This window comes from Salmo salar, chromosome 09, assembly GCF_965601325.2.
Source record: "Salmo salar chromosome 09, fSalSal1, whole genome shotgun sequence".
NCBI lineage: Eukaryota > Metazoa > Chordata > Actinopteri > Salmoniformes > Salmonidae > Salmo > Salmo salar.
Window position 1 is genome coordinate 16,640,178 of NC_138299.1, and position 20,935 is coordinate 16,661,112.

Genomic DNA, 20,935 nt, shown 5'->3' on the forward strand with positions numbered 1-20,935 from the left:
AGACAGCATGCCATTGCTGTCTCCGCTATATTATGTAATGTGGTGAAGTAGCCTGATATTTCCTTGTACAATTCCTGAATGGGAGTGTCCTCATCATCAGTGCCAGGTTTTATGTCTTGATCTCTTTGTTGTCCTTTTATCTTTCAGTATGAGATTTATATCTAGATGTATATCTATCTACTATTGTAACACCACACTCTCTGCAGTCTGATTGGCTGTTCCTAAGAAGTAACATTGACATGATAGAATGTTAGTGTGCAGAAGGGAAAGAACTGGGTCTGTAGACACGCTGCAACAGAGGAGAGGCAGGTTACATAAGACTGGCTGGAATGGAGAATGATGTTTTAAACACATGCACAGTTTTTTTTTTGTCCTGCACACTTCAGCTTGTTGAAATTTCACTCTCAATCCCTCTCTGTTCTTATCTCTCCCACACACACACACACACACACACACACACACACACACACACACACACACACACACACACACACACACCCTGTGGTTATTATAACAATAAACACAAAGCAGTATTTTTAATCCACCCGAGCCCCTTACTTCCTTAGTAATTACTATACCTCAAAGTCCCCCCATTCCTCCCTGTATGGCACCGCACCTTTCAATAGCTGCCTGTGTGAGTTCCCTTTAAACAAACACAATTGGTAAGGCCTCTATTTCCTGTAGCTGGGTGTCTGGAGGAATTTAACTTCTTATTTTACACTACTTCGAAGCTTCTTGAATTTTCCTAAGGATGTAATCCTACAACTCCTGCCTACACTAATATGTGTTCTTGAGCTGTTGCAGTTGGGTTATAATCTGAGGGAGAAAGATGAATCCTGCAGAGAAACGTTTTAGCTATATTTGTAATGTAACCAGTGTTGGGTTTTAGAGTGGTGTGTTGGGTGTTCACAGTGGAGACCTGGGCTCTGTATAGCAGTAGGCAGACGGCAGTATGTAGGAAGTGTGTGGGTTGGCTCTACAGATGACTAATGCCTCTCGGTACATCTATATTCATTGTGAATCCTGTTAAACCATCAATGGCGTCTCCAGTGTTATTATGCAGATGTCATTAAGAGGGGTTCTCTGTCACTAATGTATGCATAATCTGATCAACCATATCTAACAAACACATTAATATTCTTGCTTAGTGATATTTTCTCCACTTCAGTTGTTGGTTCTTCCAGATTTGTAGTGATTTGCCACTGTATTGTAAGGGATTTTTATGACGTGCATGTGTTTGCTTGTGTTTCAGATGGCTTGTGGAATCCAGACTCTCCTAAGGTGCTGAAGCTTGGGGTTCTACCAGTGAAGGCCATGCTAGCTGTGGAGGGCCACGTCTGGGCTTCCTCTGGAGGACAAGTCTTCATCATTAGCACTACCACGCACACCGTGGAGGTAACGACACCATCTCTTTATCTCACTTCCTCTATGGATCCCTGCCCCTCTCTCTCTCTGTCTCATAACTTTTATGTCACCCAGAGGGTGTCACACACACATTCACACTGTCATGGAGGTACTTGTCTTTCCTTTCTCATAACTCTTATCTGTACCTGACCAAGTCTCCCATGTCTCTGTGTAGTTCAGGATGCTGAGGCTCGTGTGGAGAGAGAGAGAGAGAGAGAGAGAGAGAGAGGAAGCACAAATTCAATATCTTAGCCGCTTCCCAGGTTTATGAAAAAGGAATGTAGGACAAGCTCATGGTGGTGTAGAGAACACCTTTTTATTACAGTTCACCTGCTACAAAGTTGGGTGGTCCGACTTGCAGCTCCAATCTACTATTCAAATATTATATTTCAAGGCCTCTATAAAAAAATATATATTAAGAGGTCTTCTCATGGCGTTGTACAAATATGAAGGATTTGAAGATGATAAATTGCGATAAACGAACGGATCAAGAGGTCAATCAGAGTTTAACTGAAATGGAAATGATTTTGTCCATAACTCATTGGCGTTTCCTTCTGCGGTTGCATAGATGTGGGTGTTGGTGCATTCATCACATTTTCTGGGAATACTTCACATTTCTGTTCTGATATTCTACCATCCCACACCATGCATCTGCTCTGCTCAGTCTCTCTAGGGCATCGCTGGTTCTGGTAGCTTTACTCTTAAAGATACAGTGCTAGCTACTGTTGATGTGGATATGTTGCTCCCTGCTATTAACTGTGAAACGACTAGATGAAGTGTGGTTGGATTAGAGCCTTAGACATTAGAATGTAGAATGTGGCCGGAGGGCATGTCACGTCCAGTTATGTATTTCTAGGTTACTAATTCTGGCCCAATGTCTGGGATATCACCTGCACTTGGGTTGGCTCTGGCTTAATTGCGTTAGAGAGGTATAGAGGAACCTGGGAGGGGTCTCTCGCTCCCTCTCTCCAGGCCTGTGGCGTTTGTGTTCTCTGTCCGTCCTGGAGTCAGTCCGGGTCACAAGCACCTGCTGTCCGTCCTGGAATAGCAATATCCCTCCTCCCCTCCTCCTCTGACACACAGTGACTCATAATCCAGTTAGTGTAATTAGGCTCATTACAGGACCACCTGCCTTTCTCCCCGAAGGCTTACACCCTGGCACCTACATGGGGGAATGGTGATGGAGGTAGAGAAATGGGGAGAAAGAGCGGCAGGCAAAAATGGAACGAGTGGGAGAGACTGAGGTGAAGAGGAAGGAGAGAGACTGGTAGAGAAATGGGGACGGAGAGACTAAAGGAGGGGAAAGGGAGAGGAGGAGGAGGATAGAGGGGTCATCTGGGAAGTTCAAATGTATGTAGGTTCAGTGACACAATACCTGATCTTGTTGTTAATACTGGAACCCTGCTGTGAGGCCTGTGAGACTGTCCTTGTTGTTAATACTGGAACCCTGCTGTGAGGCCTGTGAGACTGTCCTTGGCCAAGTAGAGTTTCCCTTCGTTAACAGGGATGGGGAGATTCCATGCCACTCAGCTGATGGCTGTACAGTAGTGCCTCCCAGGTACTAGGCTGAGAAAATCGCAGGGAAATTACTTAAAAACCACTAAATCCACAATTGATATTCTTTCTGACTGATAGCAGTAGAACTGAGGCACAGAGTAGGGTAAACTGCATATTGGGTAAACTGAAATGCCCTCAGTCATATTTGGCTTTGTAATTAGGGAAATAAAATCAAGGCAAGTTTATATCAAATTGTGGATCTATGAGAAGCAGACAGGACTTTCCTCATAGCTCATATTTCGAGTAAAGCTGATGTCGCTATTGTGCTCAGCACTACCTACAACAATCATGCAAATCAAAACACAATTACCACCTCTCTAATTTTACTATTACGTCAATTGGAGTAACATCGTCGATCTTGTATTATTTATGTATGGTTTCTCAAAATAATCCCTAGCCATAAGTCAGTAACAGTAATATTATCTCCACTGTGTAAACTCTACCATTACTAGGATGTGGACAGGGCTCACCCTCTTAGCAGGCTTACTGTCAGTGTGTCAGTGTTTTGTCACAGCTTAGACAGTGTAGTGCAGATGATCTGTCTGTCTCCACCCTCTGAAATCACTTGGACAGCTGTATTGTACCTTAAGACTACTCCTCAGTGACTCGGTGATGTGTAAATATAATGTCATGCTAAATACAATCATGTAAAAGGCATTTCCTGTGTGAGGCTGTTGAAGAGACATGATTCTTCCTGATTGGTGGCTAAGTTAGTAGGGTTTTCTCCCACTACTCTAAAAACAGACAACACATTTGAAGCAATGAGTCATTGAGCTGTGCAGTATAATATCCTTTCTTCCCGTCTTCCTCTGTCAGAGGCAGCTGGAGGCCCACCAGGAGGAAGGCATGGTTGTATCCCACATGGTGGTGGCTGGAGTGGGTATCTGGATAGCCTTCAGCTCTGGGTCCACCCTCAGACTGTTCCACACGGAGACCCTGGAGCCTCTACAGGACATCAACGTCGCTACGCCTGTACACAACATACTGGCTGGTAACGATATCGTTGTCACAATTGTCACTTGTATGCAACAACAGCACTTTCTGGCATGGTATTCAACACATGGTATGAACATCTTTGCTGCTGATACAAGACACACTAGTATAATATAGGTCCTGCAAACTCATTTTCTCTAATACAGTAGAACACAGGAGGCGGCTGAGGGGAGGACGGCTCATAATAATGGCTGGAATGGAGTGAATGGAATGGTATCAAACGCATAGAAACCATGTATTTGATGAGTTCAATTCCATTCATTGCGTTCCAGCCATTACTATGAGCCTGTCCTCCCCAGTTAAGGTGCCACCAACCTCCTGTGCAGTAGAAGATACTTTCCACATAGCAAAGCCACTCTCCACATCTTAACCACCCACTCTAAGGTGAACCTTACCTTTAGGATATCAGTATACAGTTACATTGCTGTGCCAACCCTCAGCCTGCAGTACTGTGATTTATGGGTAATACTGTGGTCTTATCAACTCTGTTTGTTTGCACAAACCACCAACACCCATGTCTTTGTTCTCTCTGTGTGTCCTCTAAACCAAGTCACTCAATGACTGGATCCTGGGAATTAACCGTTTATTTCTCAGCAAGACAGAGCAGAGTAGTCCTCTCAAAGTAGAAGTGGATCGCTTTTGACAATCAGTCGTCAGGTCGTCATGTACTTTGTGGGTTTTCCCCCCAAATATACCCTCCGCTTTTATCCGATGGTGCAGGACTTTGTCATGATAAACGCAGTTTCAAAGGGCTGCCTCACACAGTGCCTGTCTGTAATTAGATGACATCACAGTCAGGTGTGTCCTCTGTGGTTGTGTTGTGACAGGTTGGTTGTTTCGGTCCTCTTCAAAGAGTCCTGGGGTAGACAAAAACCTGAACCTCTCATTCTGGTCCTTTATTGAACCATCAAACATTTACCATTCATCCTTAACACAACATCATCCCATTCTCTACTAGGTTTTGTTTGGGGTGTGGGTGAGGGTAGCATACAAGTTTCAAGTCCCAATCTTGCAGAAATCTTGCTTGAGAAGAGGACTGTCTGGGAGTGGTTGGAGTGGAGAGGGGAAAATTGAAAACTAGCTGTTATTGGCAGAGCGTTTTGGAACTCTTTTTGTTATTGGTCTATTAACCAATTTACTGCATGGTGATGTCACCATGGAAAGCCAAAACTCCCGTCCATGCAAACCTGCTGATTAGAAGGTCCTGTGTAGATAGTATGTTCAACCAGCAACTACCAGGAAATAACACTTTTACAATGTTAGTTTCATCAACTGTTGTACAATATGATATAAAACACAGGAAAACATCATTTTGACTGCAGTGGGCCTTTAAACTTGAAGTTTTTACAACTAGTTAAAAGCTGTTACAGATGTAGGCCAGACTATATGCTTATCAGTAGGTAGAGATGTCTTCGTATCCGGTCACACAGAGAGGAGTAGGATAGTCATAGATCAAGTTAGCTCAGTTCGTGGTACATTTTGCAAGACTGTTTAGTCATGAATGGCGAGTACAGACCAGTCAGACTGTGTAAAGCTCACTTGGGTTGGATAAAGGTTCCCAGTACACAGTAATCTGTTATTTCCCCAGGGCTTGATCTGAGTTTGGGTAATACCCTTTTGATCCAGAATCTGATTTAGCTCAAGCTTCTGGGGGGGGGGGGGGGGGGGGCATGGAGACAGCCATTAGGAGTTGTCGACATACTATAATAACAGTATGTACTCTGTGTACAGTAGGAATTAATATTACATTTACATTTTAGTCATTTAGCAGACGCTCTTATCCAGAGCGACTTACAAATTGGTGCATTCACCTATAATATCCAGTGGAACAACCACTTTACAATAGTGCATCTAAATCTTTTAAGGGGGGGGTTAGAAGGATTACCTTATCCTAACCCAGGTATTCCTTGAAGAGGTGGGGTTTCAGGTGTCTCCGGAAGGTGGTGATTGACACACGATATTACATTGTGTGTCATAATCCCATACAAGTGCTATGATGTATGTACAGTGGGGACCAAAATGATTGACACCCATGATAAAAATGAGCATAATAACTGCAAAGGAAAAAGCTTATCACTCGCTCACCATTAACAATGTGTTTTAAGTTAAAAGTTAAAAGAAAGATGTTTCTGGCTACAATGGCCTTCATTGGTTGCACCTCGATTGATTCCGCACCCTCTACTTTCAATAATAACTGTAGAAAATAAGACAATTCAAATACAAGCTATATTTTATGTAAATTGTATGTTTTATACTAATACAATATTGCTCAGAGAAAGAGGTTTTGTTTAACAAGTAATACTTTTTTCTCAAAAAGGTCAGGGTCAAATTATGATCTTTGTTATACCCTCTGCGACTTTCTCACTCATTATTCATCATTTATTCAGGATTATCCTTAATCATGTTAGCATACACATTAATGTAGATGTGTTTAGGAACATATTATATTATTATTTACAATAAAAGTGACTCCAAAATGACACAATACATTATTTACCATTTATTTCTATAGGGCACAAAATAATCTGAAACACAACCAAAATTAATTGCAAATGCATCCAACAAGTTTGTACAGTCACAAGCTTGATGTAGTCCTTGTGTGCTAGGAATATGGGACCGAATACAAAACTTTTTACTATTTTATTAGAATCTTTAGGGGTGTCAATCATTTTGACCCCTACCTTTTTTGAGAAAAGAAATAGTATTACTTTTAACAAAATCTCTCTCTCCTGATCAATTGTATTATATATATATAATTGATCAGGAGAGAGAGATTTTTTTCCCGTGTGGAACAGTCTGAGATAGATAGATAGATAGATAGATAGATAGATATCTATCTATCTATCTATCTATCTAATAGCTCAGTATTTTAATTATTTATTTTATACAGTCATTATTGCTCATCTTTATCAGGGGTGTCAATAATTTCAACTTCCACTGAATATATATATATATATATATATATATATATATATATATATATATATAGTGTATGTAGTTACCTTCTCTGTTGCTCCATCAATTGCTGTTACCATAGTAACACACTTATTGCTACAGAGTCCCGTAACTTGGTGAACTCATACGGCGTTTGTTGTTTCAGTATGACAAGTTTGATTTGTCCTTTTTATGGTAGTGAAGCTCGCCTCAAACGTCTTAGCGACGGCCAGATGGCAGTCAGAAAGACAAGCAGCAGACCAGAGTGAGGATCTCCATCGGAGCCAGCTGTGTTGTGAATAGTAATCTGTTGTCAGAGCTCTGTGCCCTACATCAGTCCAGAGGACTAGTCATAATCTCTCTCTCTCCCATCTGTGGCTGCTCTTTAATATTGCTACAACAGCTGTGTTGGTTTGATGTGAGTTTTCGGGGCTTGATCCTGTAGATTGTCAGTTTCAGCTGCTAGTCCTCTGTCATCAGCTGTACTGTACTAACGTCAGCCGTATCGTGAGGGTTGCTCTGCGTTTTGAGATGTTCCTTTTGTGATGTTGTCATGACGTGTTTATTGTCCAGCTAGTTAGTTCCTCACCTCCTGAAGTTGCACAGTGTTTTGAAGATGTCGACTGTTTGAGCTCAAGTTTGAATTCATTATTTTAAACTTGACTCTGCTGTGGAGTGTTTTATTTGTATTGTGTGTGTGTGTGTGTGTGTGTGTGTCACCAGTAATGACTAACCTACAGTAACATATCGGTCTTCTTTTAAAAGCATAATAAACATTGTTATCGTTAGCTGAGTCCTGCCCATTGTTTATAAGCCCTAGACTGTGTACATAGTTGAGTATTTTACTGGCCTCGTCCATTATTACCGTAAGGTTTTGTGTACCCTATTAAATATTACTTTCAAAGAGAGATTAGACACAAAGAAGTACACCATATGGGAGTTAGATAATATTTGATAACCAATTTAAGAAGTTTCATGTAATATATCGCATTCGAGTAAGGGACAATATCATGGCTTCAAGTTGCACAGCAAACCTTGTGTTAAATCTTGGCATACGTCCCATCGTGCATGGTTTACTTGCATAGAGTGCTCCAGTATTTGATTATGCAATCGAATCAAGGCTTGCATAAACCTAAGGGTCTCTTAGGGATCACTTTGTGGAAAAGCAAGAGTTCACTTTCATTCAGTACAGCATGCTTTGAATATCCAGTCAGTAACTAACCCTACCCTACACCTACCCTTCTGGGAAACTCAGCTCAACACCAATCTTGAGGTTGAGCAAGGGTTTTCAACACAGATGTGAATGATAAAGCCAGTCTGGAATAATTGAAGACTCCTTGGTCCCATTAACTAATAAGATACATCAACCACAGAGTTTCTCTGAAGGAGAGACCTCAGACCAGTGACTTGAAAGACTTCCTCCTCTAGGCCAAGCAGGGTCTCTTACGGTCTGTGTGTACCACCAAAGAGCTGACTTCCTCTGATAACAGCACTGGGTTAATGCCTTATCTACAGTATCTCTCTGTCATGGGACTCTGTTTGTTTTCCTTCCTTAAAGTGGAACAGCCAACTGAACCAACCCCCACTGTACCGTTTTGCCAGTTCTCTTCAACCATGGTTTGAACTGGCGGCCTGCACTGGCTAAACATCTGAATGTGATTTGTCAGGGCAAGTTCAGATTTCTCTCCGTGGAGGGAGTTGTATTGTATGCCCCTACAAGCCTGGATTTGGCTCCTGGTCCGGGCTTTTCCACAATGTTCCACCCAGGTACTTATTCTTCAGTTGTTGGCAGCTGCTCCTAGATTGATTGATTGACTAGGCTTGAGAACGTTTTGGATCTGCAGAGCCTGCTGACTCAGACCGTAGTGTCATTCAAGCTGTTTGGAACTTCACTGGGCCATGATGGGCGTGGTAGGGGACCAGACGATCAATACCCGTTGAGAGTGAAGGGTGATGGATGCTTGTTGACGTAGAACTGGAGCGTTTTATTTCAGACTAAAGATGGAACTCCAGATGCACCCGTACATACTGTGTGAACAAACAGGAACCAAGACAGACTAACTACACACTGTTTGTGTATTTACAGAGTTTCACAAGTCTAGCAGAGAGCGGTAAGACCGTGTGTCATGTGAACTAGTTTTCTCAGCAGTTTAGAGATGTTGCACACCTCCTCCTGCAGTGTGGCTTGTTTTAGGAGACACAGGTTCAGACGGGTTTTTAGTTGATGGTGACGTCACCAAATATCTGGAGGGATTTCACGGTTGCTGGCATAGAATGGAGTGTTAAATGTCCTCCATGCTCCAGGTGGGGTTGTCCTTCTCATGCTCGCTCATGTTGGAACGATCCCTCGTAAATCCTTTGATTGCACTGAGGAATTCCAGATAACCGGTATTTCAGAGAACTGTGGTCTCTGAGTGTAATTGGGTTATAGCTGTTTTCATTTGAATTGCTCAAACGCCCATGCTTTGGTGATTCTTTTACAATACCTCCTCTGTCCTTCCTTAACCCTTTACAGGGTTTGGTTTGGTCAATTTCGATTTGGGAAAATCTCCCAGAAACCACCCTCGATATGGTTTGTTTCTTCATTGTGTATTTGATGTTCCCTAGAAGACAAGTCTGTCGTGAGTGCAGGAGATGAGGTTCTGTATCACTGGCTTTGTTCGGCCTGACCTAAATACACAGCCATGCGGACACTAATGGGGACAAACATGTGGAGGCCAGGAAACAACACCTCCAGACCCTTCATTACCGCTCTGGGACTGTCTTTCCAGACCCTTCATTACCTCACTCGCTCTGGGACTGTCTTTCCAGACCCTTCATTACCTCACTCGCTCTGGGACTGTCTTTCCAGACCCTTCATTACCTCACTCGCTCTGGGACTGTCTTTCCAGACCCTTCATTACCGCTCTGGGACTGTCTTTCCAGACCCTTCATTACCTCACTCGCTCTGGGACTGTCTTTCCAGACCCTTCATTACCTCACTAGCTCTGGGACTGTCTTTCCAGACCCTACATTACCGCTCTGGGACTGTCTTTCCAGACCCTTCATTACCGCTCTGGGACTGTCTTTCCAGACCCTTCATTACCGCTCTGGGACTGTCTTTCCAGACCCTTCATTACCGCTCTGGGACTGTCGTTCACCTCTCAGCATGGTCACCCAGCGGCCTGGACACGGCCTGGAGACAGGAAGAGATTGTAGGGTTGTAGCCTCTCTGTCTCTGGTCCCAGATTTTGGCCTGATATGAACCATCTCTCTAATGAGATGGGATCAGTGTTTAATATCTAACCCACCCCCTACTAGGGCTGTTATGGTGACCATATTACTGCCACACCGGAAGTCACAAGCAATTAGGCTTTTCCAAGCTCTAATGCTGATGGTCATCAGTAGCCTACCGAACTTGCTAACTGCCTCAGCACTCTTATTGTCTCTCTAATCACTTTGCCATCAATGCAAATGTACTCCAATCAAATCAAACATGTCATGAGAGCCCATGAGCTCATGTTGCACAACATTTCTACTGGCTATGTAATTGCGTGAGAAACTAGACTTTTGATGGCCTTTTAAAAATAGGAGGATCCCATCAGCTTTCTATAGGCTAGGTCTACTATATTTATTCATCAACTTTCTTAATATTAAGCACATTGCTTTGCTTTACAACAGGAGTATAGCCTACCTGGCTGGCATGAAAATAAACCACGGGGGAAGTGTCCTCCATTCGCTATTTAAGTGCATTAGATGACATGTATTTTCCCCCTGTTCTGAGACAGGTGCATGATAATGGTCCATTCTAAATCAAAACTCATTTCACACTTATTTAGTATATGTAAAAACAATATTAGTTGCGTCCCCCATAGGCCCTATAAGGTTTGTATCACAACTAAAGTGGCCAAATAACCTCTCAAAATTAAGCACATTAATACGCTTTACAACTAATGTAGAGCCTAACTGGCATACATAGGCGGCGCATGAGTTTCAAGTTTGGGGAAGATAATTTTCACCATTAAAAATGCACCTTTTATAATAAAGCATTACATGTATAATAGCATTTGTGGTAACTTTTGAGGTGTTTTCCCACTAATTGATTGCATTTTGGAACTTACTGCCATGTGCGCATTGCTGTGCTTATAATGTGAAGAAATAGCCTATTCATTTATCAACGTTTTAAGCTAAAAGTTCTGATCTGCTGCATCAGCCTCATTGCTTTTAAAAGGTTCTTTGATGCGAGTGGTCCAGTTCATTTGAGATCTATCGCATCCGACAATTGTCCCAGACTGTTTGGAATATTTATTTATCGCACAGGACAAGTTCACCAATAGAATAGGTCAACTTTTTTGTAGTATGGGGTTATAGTAGATTGACATAATCATAAAGCTAGTGCTTCTGCTGTTCATTAGGCCTACTCAACTTGTTGGCTGACGAAAGTAAATGTGGACAGTTATAATATGAAGGATACGCACAGTTGCGTCCCTGACGTGTCTGTCTTCATTTGTAGCCTACTTCTTAGCTGAGATGGATGCCTGTGAGAAGAACCCGATCACATAACGGGCATTGGCTAATAAAAAATGAGATATCTTGAGAGAGCCATGTGAGTGAGGTGCTTCGGAACACGCTGCGGGCAGAACGGAATTATAATGGATATACTCAGCCCAAGGACACAATGGCCACTGGCCGCAAAAGGCATGGATGTTTTTAGGGGGCATTATCAAGGCATTATCAAGTGCTTGTCCAATTCTGAATGAGAGACTGATGAAGTGTGTACAGCCTGTGCAAGAAACAAAGCAGAGCTCATGCCTTTCATGCAACTTTTTTCAAATCATCATTAGTTGCATCATTTAGCCTTAGTGTGTGTTAAAAATCAAACATATAGCCTACCGTTTTGTAGAACAACTAAAGTTGTATAAATAACTCTAAATGAAGCATATAGGAGTGCCTGTTTCCTGGTTAACTGCTCAACACAGAAAAGCTGCATGTGTGCACTCCCTCCAGAAATCATTTGTAGAAAACATCCTTTCTATTTTATTCAGCTATGTTCAATTGTATTCTTCATACTATAAAATAATATACAATGATGCAAATCTTGTCTGCTAAATGAACTAGTGTAGCCCACATGGCATTGCCAGATCAAGGCCTAACATAAAGACAACCCAGAGTATGCTATTCTGTTCTTCTGAAATATACATTTTTTCCCTATCATGTTTCCTTAGACCTGTCTAAAATGTAAAATTGATTTATTGTGAAGGTGTAGGCTATATTACATGGATTTATTTGACTTTTTAAAAGATGTTCCAAAGGTCAACATCAGTGGCTTGTGGGCTATGTGTGGAAGCTAGGGGATGCAAATGTGTTTATGTAAAATAACGGTCAATTACCAGGAGGCCGACAATTATTTGCTTGACAATAACCGGCTTACAAAATGTCATGCCCGCCACAGCCTTACCCCCTATCCCCCCTGCTAGTGTAGCGTACAGTCGTGGCCAAAAGGTTTGAGAATGACACAAATCTACATTTTCAAAGTATGCTGCCTCAGTTTGTATGATGGCAATTTGCATATACTCCAGAGTGTTATGAAGAGTGATCAGATGAATTGCAATTAATTGCGAAGTCCCTCTTTGCCATGCAAATGAACTGAATCCCCCCAAAACATTTCCAGTGCATTTCAGCCTTGCCACAAAAGGACCAGCTGACATCATGTCAGTGATTCTCTCATTAACACAGGTGTGAGTGTTGACGAGGTCAAGGCTGGAGATCACTCTGTCATACTGATTGAGTTCGAATAACAGACTGGAAGCTTCAAAAGGAGGGTGGTGCTTGGAATCATTGTTCTTCCTCTGTCAACCATGGTTACCTGCAAGGAAACATGATCCGTCATCATTGCTTTGCACAAAAGTGCTTCACAGGCAAGGATATTGCTGCCAGTAAGATTGCACATAAATCAACCATTTATCGGATCTTCAAGAAGGGCGGTTCAATTGTTGTGATGAAGGCTTCAGGGCGTCCAAGAAAGTCCAGCAAGCGCCAGGACCGTCTCCTAAAGTTGATTCAGCTGCGGGATCGGGGCACCACCAGTACAGAGCTCACGCACAGTGAGGCGAAGACTTTTGGAGGATGGCCTGGTGTCAAGAAGGGCAGCAAAGAAGCCAAAAAAAACATCAGGGACAGACTGGTATTCTGCAAAAGGTACAGGGATTGGACTGCTGAGGACTGGGGTAAAGTAATTTTTCTCTGAATTCCCTTTTCCGATTGTTTGGGGAATCCGGAAATAAGCTTGTCCGGAGAAGACAAGGTGAGCGCTACCATCAGTCCTGTGTCATGCCAACAGTAAAGCATCCTGAGACCATTCATGTGTGGGGTTGCTTCTCAGCCAAGGGAGTGGGCTCACTCACAATTTTGCCTAAGAACACAGCCATGAATAAAGAATGGTACCAATACATCCTCCGGGAGCAACTTCTCCCAACCATCCAGGAACAGTTTGGTGACAAACAATGCCTTTTCCAGCATGATGGAGCACCTTGCCATAAGGCAAAAGTGATAACTAAGTGGCTCGGGGAACAAAACAACAACAATCGATATTTAAGGTCCATGGCCAGGAAACTCCCCAGACCTTAATCCCATTGAACTTGTGGTCAATCATCAAGAGGCGGGTGGACAAACAAAAACCCCAAAACTCCAAGCATTGATTATGCAAGAATGGGCTGCCATCAGTCAGGATGTGGCCCAGAAGTTAATTGACTGCATGCCAGGGCGGATTGCAGAGGTCTTGAAAAAGAAGGGTCAACACTGTAAATATTGACTCTTTGCATCAACTTCATGTAATTGTCAATAAAAGCCTTTGACACTTATGAAATGCTTCAGTATTCCATAGTAACATCTGACAAAAATATCTAAAGACACTGAAGCAGCAAACTTTGTGGAAATTTAATATTTGTCATTCTCAAAACTTTTGGCCACGACTGTACTATAGGCCTAATGTTTTCTATCTGCACCCCCTGCCTTGCTAGTGGAATATCAGTGTGGACTGCCTGTAGGCCTAATGTTTTCTATCTGCACCCCCTACTGTAATCCAGCGTGCTAGTTGTGGGGGATAAGTGCAGATCAAAGTAGACGTCTGGTGTGGGATCAGGAACACAGCCCGGTCTGGGTTGATGCTGGTCCTGGTTTATTTTGGTTTGGCCTATGGGTGGGGAACTTCAAATATTATGAAAGGAGGAAGTAAAGAAATGCACCCCTGTGTGTGTTTCTGGTAACCGTGGACCCTCATTGTAAGCACATGTGCAGCGATGGGTTTTGCTGTTCTGTGCCTGGTGGGTAGTATAGTGACTGAGACTGACTGACTGACGGGCTGACCGGCTGGTACTGTAGACTCAGGACTGATGTTCTTCCGAGGAGTGAACTCTGGGGGTCGGGCAGAGGGATCAGCAGATGATTTGCTCAAGGCCCTGGGGGGGTTATGGGAGGGAGGTGACTCGAGCTGCACTGTATAATGGGTAGTGCCACTCACAACTGGAGCCTTGACAGGCTCTCTCAAACAGTCCTACCTGTCCGTATTGATTGTTTTGTCAAAATGCATTTGCACATTTGTCTGTTCACTCTTTGTAGTGCTGCTTGTTCCCATGGTAAAGTTAAATGCAAATGAGTGCCAAGTTCCACATAATAAGTCACTAAACATTGTTCGTCAGAAGACACAATTTATCACCGTCCTCTGAAAGGTGCATTTAGCTTAACAATTACTGTTTACAGTACAAAGTGACATTTCATACTGAATTGATTTGTGACTGAGGGGGGAGGACAGGACACACAGTCCTTTCTGTCCCAGCGTGCTCCAGGCTTTCTCAATAGAACCACAGTTGCTTGTTTTATTACATTACGGTTCACTCATTCTCTTATACTTTTTTGTTTTATTTGTGTGACTCAAAGCGGACTATAATTGAATAGTGAAACGTTTTAAAATTTTTATTCCTGCTTCTCTTTTGGTTGCCCTGGAGACCATTGGCTGTTAAGCGTTATTACCCTAGTAACCTCCCCACACACTAAGCAGAAATACCTTCCTCCTTTCAACTGTACTCTACCTCAGCTCACAGGAAGTGGCCAATCAAGTGTTCTTTTCATTTCTATGAGACATGATTCTACTTCTGAATCTCCTACTGTGTTATGGTGTGAGGTCAAGCTGCTTGACTCCAGAAATCGTTGTTGAAGGTCAACTATTACCTATTAAATATCAACTTTTTTTTTCTTCATCATTTGAAATAACCATATGGTCAGAACATTTTGTGCAATACTACAGCCCACTGGATTACTGCTCTCTACAACTTCTTCCAGAATGTAATTAATATTCTGCAGATTCAGGTTATGAAGATGTGTATTTTCTGGCCATAGGGAACCAGAGGGTGTCCGTGAGCAGTCTGCTGGTATGTCATGGTCTGCTGCTGGTGGGGACCAACCTGGGAGTGACCGTGGCCCTCTCTGTCCCCAGACTACAGGGCATCCCCAAGGTCACAGGTGGGTGCATTTTCATCTGAAGGTTATTCCAGATTATCAAAACATCCCAATGAGGATTTCTATGGCAATCCATCCATTTGGTGTCATAGTTTTGGGGTTAAAGAGGGGATTTGGGAAGGGGTGCTTTAAGGACTTTGATAACCAATAGTATGTCATTGTAAATGGAGCACAACATGGGTTAATGGGCCTCAGTCATTATCCTTCAGGTCCCAGCCCTGCCTGGTTAGTTTAGTGTAGCCTTTCTCACAATGATACTGTCTCTTAATTGATATAATGACTCAAAGCCAATTTCCGTGTGCCTCCGGTCTACAGAATTTAGTCTCTGGAGGCTTCTGCCAAAAGCAGGCAATTTCAAACATATGTAGTTAATACCAGTATTATCCAGTAACGTTAGCTGTTGATTAGTGCATTTGTATGTGTGTATGGAGTAATGTGTGTCTGGATATTTGGATGTAGGACGGGGCATGGTATCTTTCCATGCCCACCACGGCCCAGTGAAGTTCCTCACCATGGCAGCCGCCGTGTGCAACCGGCCCTCCGGCAACTCAGACAGCCCAGGCAGCAGCCCACCCAGCCAGCCAGGGGACACCCAGGACGGGGAGGCCTCCCCACCTCCACCCCCAGGCTCCACACCCAATCCTGCTGCTACTCAGGGCCGGGGAGTGTGGCTGGGGGAGGCAGGCTGCACCTCCATGGCCCTCCAGGACTCCCTGTCGTCCTCCTGTGGCTCCCTGGCTCTGTCCCAGGGCTCTCTGGAGCATGGGCCTGAGGACGGGGCCATCTATGACCTGGTCAATGACCCAGCCAATCACCAGAGGGGCAGGAGGGTCAAGAAGGTGGACGTCAGCTCTCTGCTTGTGGTGTCGGGGGGGCTGGGTCACCGCAGGGTCAACAGGAAGAGCAAACAGTCCCGTCAAGAGGAGACGGTGTCCACCATTATGGTGTGGCAGATCCCTCTTCTCAACATGTAAGAGACTAAAGACCACAGTGCAGCAAGGTGAGTGGGACCATAGTCACTGCAGTAGTCACTAGTGTTAATGGTTTAATTACCACTCATAAGACAATAGTAATAATCCTTTCAAGTCTCCCCATACTCCTCCTCATGCTTTTATTGTCTCTCTTTCTCTTCAGGGTGAAGACTGAGGGTGCTGCAGTTCTTATTTGAAGTCAGTGACCCAACTCCAAAGGATGTCCATTGCCATAGTTGTCTGGACTTTGGGCTCAGTCAACTCAACCATGTGTCTTAGAATGAAAAATACTTGAGGGCATTCCATAACCAGTTTGAAGAGTTTCTTATGGTATCTCCCACCCAAAAACCTATAGCCTTATATACATGTGAGGCATTCCCATTGGGTCAATGCCAAGGGATCAATACACTATAACCACTTTTTCATGGCACGTGACTTTGCTTACAGCATCCAATACCTGAACCATTAACACCATGGTGGAAGATGAATCCAGTGAAGAGAACATGAATATGTAGAAAAACCACTGAAATGCCCTTGATGTCATTTTCATAGAGGACCGATGAAATGTTACATGTCTTCTTCAGTTTTTATAGCATGGCTAATATATTCTATGTTACTGAGACGTTGGGCCAGATCATCAGTGTCGATAATTGTACAATAATTGTATCGGGGCAGATGCGGGTGCAGTATGAAAATGGACACGTAGACATCAGACATTCCCATTTTCCTATGTGGACCGAAGTTGAGAGACAAGTTGACTTTTCATCTCTGTGGCTTTGAACAATGTCTACTCTGACACTTCCACTGTTAGGTAAAGGCATATTCTTTGGGGCCAAGGCCCTGATATTATGATAATCTCATTGTGCCAGTCTGTTCTGTGAATTGGGTCTGTTTTATAGATATGCTTACTTGTTTGTTATTGGGTCAGAGAGAAGTCCTTTGCAATGGTGTCTTTATTTCACTGGAACACTAAAGCTAAATGTTTCCTTTATAGTTGCCATCAGGGGGCTATGGAGGGTGAGTGTTTCTGAAAGGTATGATGGGACTTCCTGGCTGGCCAGGTTTCCTGTAGATCCTAAATGGAGGGAGAGTCGCTAACTGTTACCAGATGAAAAGAAGTAGGGGTTGTTACTTGCCCAAATGTTTTGTCACTAAAGGGTATTTAAAAAAAAAAAAAGATAAAAAGCTTTATACTTGTCACATTTTGTATGTACTTCTGTTGCGTATATTAACAAATCTATAAACAATGTTTTATTCAACAGTTTTTTTATGGATGTTTTCTTTACATACTATGTCTAGGTTTGATTTAATCTAGTTTTAATGTATGCACGCTCAGTTTGCTCACCTTATATCAACAAAAAGGAAATACTGGAGGTGCACTAGTTCACATATGCTGCCAGTATGTATAGCCTTGGGTGTTTGGTTCAATGCCAATCTCTAAGTTCACCTCTCCACACTGAACATCAAGGGTCTTTCTGTATTGTTTGCATAACTACATGTTGCGGCACTAGTTTAGACCTTCAGATGAACACAGGTACTAACTATACCATACAATCAAAGCAACACCAAACAAAACACCTGTATGGTTTGTATTTTGAGAAATGAAGGAGAAAGACTGCAAGGCAATGGTATACAAGGTTGGGGAGTAACTGGTAATCAGTTACATGTAATCTGATGACAGAAAAAAAAACTCATCAGATTACATATTCTTTTGAAAAAGTAGATTACTTCTTGGATTACTTAAAAAAAAAAAAAAAAAGACATTTGTGGAAAAATACATTGACACCTTTCTGTTTTCTCAATGACATGCAATTCAGCGTTGAAAAATGGTGCATGTTTAAATTTGTTCCACCTGAGCGAGTCTGACCACTATGATGACACACAAAATGTCTTTGATGGATCTTTTTGTCTTCTTATAATGCCTCTTAAAGGAAAATTCCACCCCAAAACAATCTATTGGTATTTGTTTCATTATTCCATTGTTGATAAAATCCCAATGTTTTGCTTGTTAGCAATCAAGTTTTCAAAATATGTAACTAACTTTCAAAATACAGAAATCATCCCCATATGATGCAGTTTTTGGGTGGAGTTTTCCTTTAAGGGGAAAGTAATCCAAAAGCAACAAAGTAATCAGATTGTTACCGAGTTTGCCTAATCCAAATGTTACGTTACAGATTGCAGTTTTGGACAGGTAACTAGGAACTGTAGTGGATTACATTTTGAAAGTAACCTATCCAACCTTGACATATGTGCTGCAGCAAAAGCTTTGTTAACCTAATCTTCTGGATGATGTGCTGCTATCAATTCATGTAAGGACAATATTTTGCCCGGAGTGTAGTAAGAACTGAGGGTGATGCAGTTCCTGAGGATTTCAACATATACTCTCAGCTGGTCAGGATCTAATTTGTTTCATGCCGCCCACATAGTGTTACACAATCATGTTGAAATGTATTACTGTATTATCTGTGTTAACGCAAATATATTCTAGAACTTGAAGTTCAGTGTCCCTGCCTTATCCAAATGATTACCCAAATGATTCCAGTAATCTAATGTGCTGTATCATGAACCCAAACATTTCCCACAGGATGTCTCATTTAGCTAATGTCCTGATGACTATTCTGTCTTGAGGGTAAAGTTCAACCACATTTATTTAAGTAGGCTACAGACTGTATTTATTAACCAGTGAAGGTATACAGACCAGCAGCACCTCAATAACAAATACTTTATCTAGAGCCCTGCTTTTGGACAATTGTGGCATTCCTGGATTTATTTTTTTTCCGTCAAACTGTCCCCTTTTTTTCTTTTTATGTCACATGGTCCAGGACCATCCTCAGACCATTGCTTTAATTTTTGATGGAATTCTAATTTCTTGATTATAATACAGGATAAAATCTTGCAATGTCACATAATTGCGCAAAAACCAGGACCCCATCACCACAGAGCAATCCCAGGCTCGTGCCCAATTTGACTGTTGTCATTCATCACACTGGGAAACAGCCTTGACTCGCAAGCACACGGTTTGTTTTCTTGGATCCTGCATGGTTACCATGGAGAACTGTCAATGGTCTGTGACCGCATGGCTGTGTGTGTGTAATTTCTCTCCTCACAGCGTGTGGATGTGTTGTGTGTGTGTGTGTGTGTGTGGCATGTCTGCTCCTCAAGATAATACTGCGGGACAATCATGCATTATATTCTGAACATGGAAGATTTGTTGTGGCTATTGCTTGCTTTTTCTCTGTGTTCATCTGTCCCAGGCAGGAATGCTGCAGTGTAATCCATGGTGTTGATTGTACTCTGGTGCCCTTGTGTTGGCCCAGAGTGGCTCAGCTATTTTTATATCTAAAAGGCCAGTGGTTATGCTATGCAACCTCCAGAGAATGGGAAGATAAGGGTGCTGGATAAAACTGTCTCCGTCTATAACTGGGATACTGATATGAGACACACTGACATGTTATGCTATTTTAACTCCGCGACGGTAGTGGTTGTTTTGCTGGTTCTTAACCTTGTTTTATTATCACAAATTTAAGGGAAGCACTCGTTTGGGCATAGTTCTTTCTATTTGGGTCATATTTAATGTGTGTGTATGTGATTATATATTATTATTATTAAAAAAAATGCCAGATTTGTAATCATTTGAGAGACTGGACTGAAGGAGAGGGAGGCTTATTTGCAGTGCCTTCAGAAAGTGTTCACACCCCTTTTTACTTTTTCCACATTTTGTTGTGTTACAGCCTGAATTTATGAATTCAAATGGATTAAATTGAGATGTCACTGGCCCACACACAATACCCCACAATGTCAAAGAGGAATTGTTCTTAGAAATCTTTACAACTTAATAAAAAATGAAAAGTGGAAATGTCTTGAGTCAATAAGTATTCTCAACCCCTGTTATGGCAAGCCTAAATACAGTTGAAGTTTACAAACACTTAGGTTGAAGTCATTAAAACTCGTTTTTCAACCACTCCACAAATTTTTTGTTAACAAACTATAGTTTTGGCAAGTCGGTTAGGACATCTACTTTTTGCATGACACAAGTAATTTTTCCAACTATTGTTTACAGACAGATTATTGAACTTTATCACAATTCACTGTATCACAATTCCAGTGGGTCAGAAGTTTACATACACTAAGTTGACTGTCTTTAAACAGCTTGAAAAATTCCCGAAAATGTCATGGCTTTAGAAGCTTCTGATAGGCTAATTGACATCATTTGAGTCAATCGGAGGTGTACCTGTGGATGTATTTCAAGGCCTACCTTTAAATGCCGTGCCTCTTTGCTTGACATCATGGGAAAATCAAAAGAAATCAACCAAGACATCAGAAAAAATATTGTAGACCTCCACATGTCTGGTTCATCCTTGGGAGAAATTTCCAAACACATGAAGATACCACGTTCATCTGTACAAACAATAGTACGCAAGTATAAACTCCATGGGACCACGCAGCCGTCATACCGCTCAGGAAGGAGACGCGTTCTGTCTCCTAGAGATTAACGTACTTTGGTGTGAAAAGTGCAAATCAATCCCAGAACAATAGCAAAGGACCTTGTGAAGATTCTGGAGGAAACAGGTACAAAAGTATCT

General features: G+C 42.3%; 1 protein-coding gene across 2 annotated transcripts in view; it reads left to right on the forward strand.

The window, feature by feature from the left end:
- Positions 1 to 17,616, forward strand: part of LOC106610779 (rho guanine nucleotide exchange factor 10) — a 93,985-nt gene extending 76,369 nt beyond the window's left edge. For both annotated transcript variants that reach the window (XM_014210340.3, XM_045723421.2), the window contains 5 exons: positions 1,253 to 1,395; positions 3,778 to 3,952; positions 15,262 to 15,384; positions 15,841 to 16,381; positions 16,516 to 17,616. In XM_014210340.3, coding sequence (XP_014065815.2) covers positions 1,253 to 1,395; positions 3,778 to 3,952; positions 15,262 to 15,384; positions 15,841 to 16,355 — 956 coding nt within the window. In that variant the 3' untranslated portion in view covers positions 16,356 to 16,381; positions 16,516 to 17,616. The remainder of the gene's footprint in view (positions 1 to 1,252; positions 1,396 to 3,777; positions 3,953 to 15,261; positions 15,385 to 15,840; positions 16,382 to 16,515) is intronic.
- Positions 17,617 to 20,935: the final 3,319 nt, after the last annotated feature.